General features: G+C 46.2%; 1 protein-coding gene across 1 annotated transcript; it reads left to right on the forward strand.

The window, feature by feature from the left end:
- The first annotated feature begins 1,373 nt into the window (after positions 1-1,373).
- Positions 1,374-2,321, forward strand: LOC142827403 (olfactory receptor 52E4-like). Its single transcript, XM_075922891.1, has one exon. It carries the CDS (start codon positions 1,374-1,376, stop codon positions 2,319-2,321), a length of 948 nt encoding a protein of 315 aa, XP_075779006.1.
- The last annotated feature ends 1,949 nt before the right edge of the window (positions 2,322-4,270 follow it).

A 4,270-nucleotide genomic window follows, 5' to 3' on the forward strand; every position in this document is an offset into this window, starting at 1 on the left:
TCTTTTTGGGATCCTTAGAATTGACAAACATGGATTTTTCAATGATATCTTTAGGGTACCCCATAAATTCTCATAACTTTCAATTCGTATTGCTCGCTCTCTATCTTTTATTTTTTTCCCATTCATTATGTATTGCTTTCCTGCTAGAACTGCTGTCTACACTTTGACACCTAATTGTGTTTTTAGCCAAAATTGTCCACTTTCTTGACAGCGGAATGTTGTTTTTTTAACTATTAAATAATCTCTTTGACAATTCTCAATTTTCATTCACATTTCTCTGTCTAAACTTTTCTTCTCAGTCATTTTTGCTGATTATTTCCTCAGCTCAGGGCGATTTAGACTTTTGAAGCATTGGATGTCTTAAGATATTTCCAGTTAGGTACTCTTCTCTTTTCGTTTTTTTTAATGTAACCTGTTCTCCTCTATTGTATACTCCCTTATTTGTCTCTTCTGTAAACTAAACATTCACAGACTTTTCATTCTGTCCACTTGTGGCAGCCTCCTGGAATCTCATATCCTGTCTCAGAGAGATCCCTTTTCTATCTGCTCCATTCATTATACAGTCTGAGTGAGCAAAACAGAACACATATCCAGAGCACATTATTCTCCAGCCTATATCTTGGGTGTCTGAACAATTGTGAGCAACTGGGTGAATGGGGAACTTCCTACAGCATGGACTCTCTAGCCTGGGTTTCATTTCATTGAGGAACATCAATGGTGTGTCTAGACTACAGGGTTTTGTCGACAAAACTATACCTGTGTCCACACTGCCTTTGAGTTTTGTTGACGTATGTAAACCTCATTCTATGAGGCATAACCCCTTTTATCAACAGAGTTCTGGCGATAGAAGGCATTATTGCATCTACACTGTCCTTTGCGTCCACAATGTTATGTCGAAAAAGCAGCTGGCTTTGTCGACAGAACTGGATGTAGTCTAGACGCTCTTTGTCGACAGAAGCTTTCTCGACAGTATCTGTCGACAAAACCCTGTAGTCTAGACATACCCCAAGGGATAACCAATATCCACATCCATGTTTCCTCTTGGTGCCCGTTAAGGATTCCCACACTATGATATGTGGGAGTCGCTGGCACATGGACACCACCAAAGATGGAATTGGCATCAGCAAGGCCCGTTGTTCAGAATTCTTTTCTCTGACTAATGAAAATGCCATTTCTCCGTGTGTGAAGAGCAACCAATCTCCTTCACAGCCTCCAGCTGTTCATTTAGTGTCTCATATTCACATTGTCTCTCCATTTAGGCATTTCTACTGCAACCATCTCCCTAGAGCCGGGCACATAAAGGAAGTCAGGGGAATGCACAATATACGCAGGAGAGAGTGTTATACCTCAAAGTTGGACGCCTCCGCTGCTCCATGTCAGACGCCAACATATCCAATTTTACCAAACCCTCCACCTTCATCCTGCTGGGCATTCCTGGCCTAGAGGCAGCCCATGTCTGGATCTCCATCCCCTTCTGCACCATGTACGCCATGGCCATCTTGGGGAACTTCACCATCCTTTTCATCGTGAAGACAGAGCCAAGCCTTCACGAGCCCATGTACTATTTCCTCTGCATGCTGGCCGTCACTGACCTGGTTCTATCCACGTCCATCCTGCCTAAAACCCTGAGCATTTTCTGGTTCAGTTCCAGGGAGATCGATTTCAGTGCCTGCCTCACCCAGATGTTCTTCATTCACACCTTCTTAGCAGTGGAGTCTGGGATCTTCGTGGCCATGGCTTTGGATCGCTACGTGGCCATCTGTGAACCCCTGAGACATTCCACCATCCTCACCAACCAGGTGGTCACCAAAATCGGCCTGGCCGTGTTGCTACGCAGCAGCCTCCTCGTATTTCCCTACCCCTTCGTGGCAAGGCAGTGGCCATATTGCAGAAGCAACATCATCGCCCATACCTACTGCGCGCACATTGCCGTTGTCAAGCTGGCCTGCGCCGACATCCGTGTCAGTAGTTACTACGGCCTCTTTGTGACATTCTGTGTGATCAGTCTGGATGTGTTTTTTATCTCTGTGTCCTATACTCAGATCCTCAGGACCATCTTCAGTCTGCCCACAAAGGACACCCGGCTCAAGACTTTTGGGACCTGCGGCTCCCACTTCTGTGTCATCTTAGCCTTTTACATCCCAGGTCTCTTCTCTTTTTTCACTGAGCGTTTTGGCCAGAATGTGCCCATTTATTTCCACATTCTCTTTGCCAACTTGTATCTCCTGGTGCCTCCCATGCTAAACCCCATCATCTATGGGGTGAGGACCAAACAGATCCGGAACAGGCTGCTCCGGGTCTTTACACATAAATGGATCTAAAGCGTTTGCCCCGGCTCTCAGACCAAGTTCTATGCAAAAAGGCACCAACTTTCCAAGTGCAGTTAGCTGCATGCCTGGTGCTCCACCCCTTTGCCACTGCAGCACAACAACTTTCATTTTGTTGTGAATATGTGGACATGTCCATTTTGCACAAAAACCCTTTTGTGCTAGATCCTTATGCCTCTTTCATGCTTGAACTTGGTGATGGTGCAAACTATCCCATCATCCAGATCATTAATAACAATGTGCAATAAAACCAGACCCAGGACCAAACCTGGCACATTCTGATTGATACCAGCTACCAACTGGACATTACCATTGAGCTCAAGCATCTAGCTAGATTTCTATCCTTCTTAGGGTACTGTGATGCCCCACCCCCCGCCATGCTTTGTGACATGTGGCCATAAATATACCAAATTCAAAGGCACTTTGAGCAAATTATTTCATGTAACCCATCAATCTTCGTGTCTTAATCTGCTGGTTCTGTTTATCTTATATTGGTGCGTGTATCATTCTGGTGTGTAAAATTACACATATAGAGTAGGGAATGCTTTATGTTTCTTAAATGTGTAAATGGAAAGCCACCAAGTGGATCTTCATTGTCTGGGCAATCATACGCAAATAGCCTTTCTCCTTAAGGCTTAGCCGTGTTGTCAGGAAGTGGCCAGGTGACTCCCAGGGTACGTCTAGACTACAGGGTTTTGTCGACAGAAGTTTTGTCGACAGATACTGTCGACTAAGCTTCTGTCGACAAAGAGCGTCTAGACTACATTCAGTTCTGTCGACAAAGCAAGCTACTTTGTCGACAAAACCCCGTAGTCTAGACACAACCCTACATGCAATAACACCTTCTGTCGACGGAACTCTGTAGACAGAAGGCATTATGCCTCGTAAAATGAGGTTTACCAGCGTCGACAAAACTGCTGAGTTCTGTCGACGTTATGTCGACAGAACTCAGCGGTAGTATAGACGCAGGTATAGTAGACTTTTGTCGACAAAACTCTGTAGTCTAGACACACCCCCATACAATAAGGGAAATCTTTCAAAAGAACAGAAAAGGAGGCGTCTAGGTCTTTTGACTGGGCCATACCTGAAGAAAGGAGCCAAAGTCCTCAGGGTGGCTGGATAAGAGGTTTTAGGGCGAGTTTGAAAAAGTTTGTGCTGAGGTTTCAGTGTTGAATTAGCCAAGCATTTTGGTTTCTTTTGATTTGTAACCTACTTCGCTCTGCCTGTTCTCACTTATCACCACTTCAATCCGACTGCTTGTACCTAATAAAATCACTTTTATATTCTGCCAAACCCAGTGTAAATGATTGTTACCGGGGGGAGCCATCAGTGGGCACATTCCCCCTTTCGTTGTAAAAGGGGGTTTACCTAATTCTTTGGGGTCCGATCCCAGTTGGGGAGGGGGATCCCAGGAAGCTGGGCCCTAAACTGCACTCGCCTTGGACCTGAAGAGATTCAGAGTCTGTGCTGCTTCTCGAGGAGGCAGGGATCTCAGCTTTGTGCCTTGGCTAGGGGAGATTAGGGAGCTGGCCCAGCAGGATGGGCGGTGAGAAGCCCCAGAGAGCAAGAAGGCGAGTGGCAGGGGCTGTGTCAGCATGCCAGGAGGCACCTGGTCGTCTTTCTGGCAACCATTAACACAGAATAGCACAAAGAAGTCGTAGTAATTACTGGTGCGGTAATAGCTTCAGGTCCACTGCACAACGGCCATGTATGCATAGTAAGGCTGGGGGGCCATGTTCAATCAACAATATGACCACTGCCTTGCCAGGAGGACAAAGGGCAGTATGATGAAGCCATGACGCAGCCCCACGGCCAGTCAGACCTTGGCCACCACGGGGTTTGTCTGGATGGTGGAATGTTTCAGGGGAGGGCAGATGGCCACGTAGTGATCCAACGCCATGGCCACGAAGATTCTTGACTCCATCACCGAGAAACAGTGAAAA

Source organism: Pelodiscus sinensis, chromosome 1 (genome assembly GCF_049634645.1).
Source record: "Pelodiscus sinensis isolate JC-2024 chromosome 1, ASM4963464v1, whole genome shotgun sequence".
In the NCBI taxonomy this organism is placed as follows: Eukaryota; Metazoa; Chordata; order Testudines; family Trionychidae; genus Pelodiscus; species Pelodiscus sinensis.

What these genes read in the sequence shown, in the direction of transcription:
- LOC142827403 (XM_075922891.1), top strand. Translation starts at nt 1,374, where the DNA reads ATGTCAGACGCCAACATATCCAATTTTACCAAACCCTCCACCTTCATC.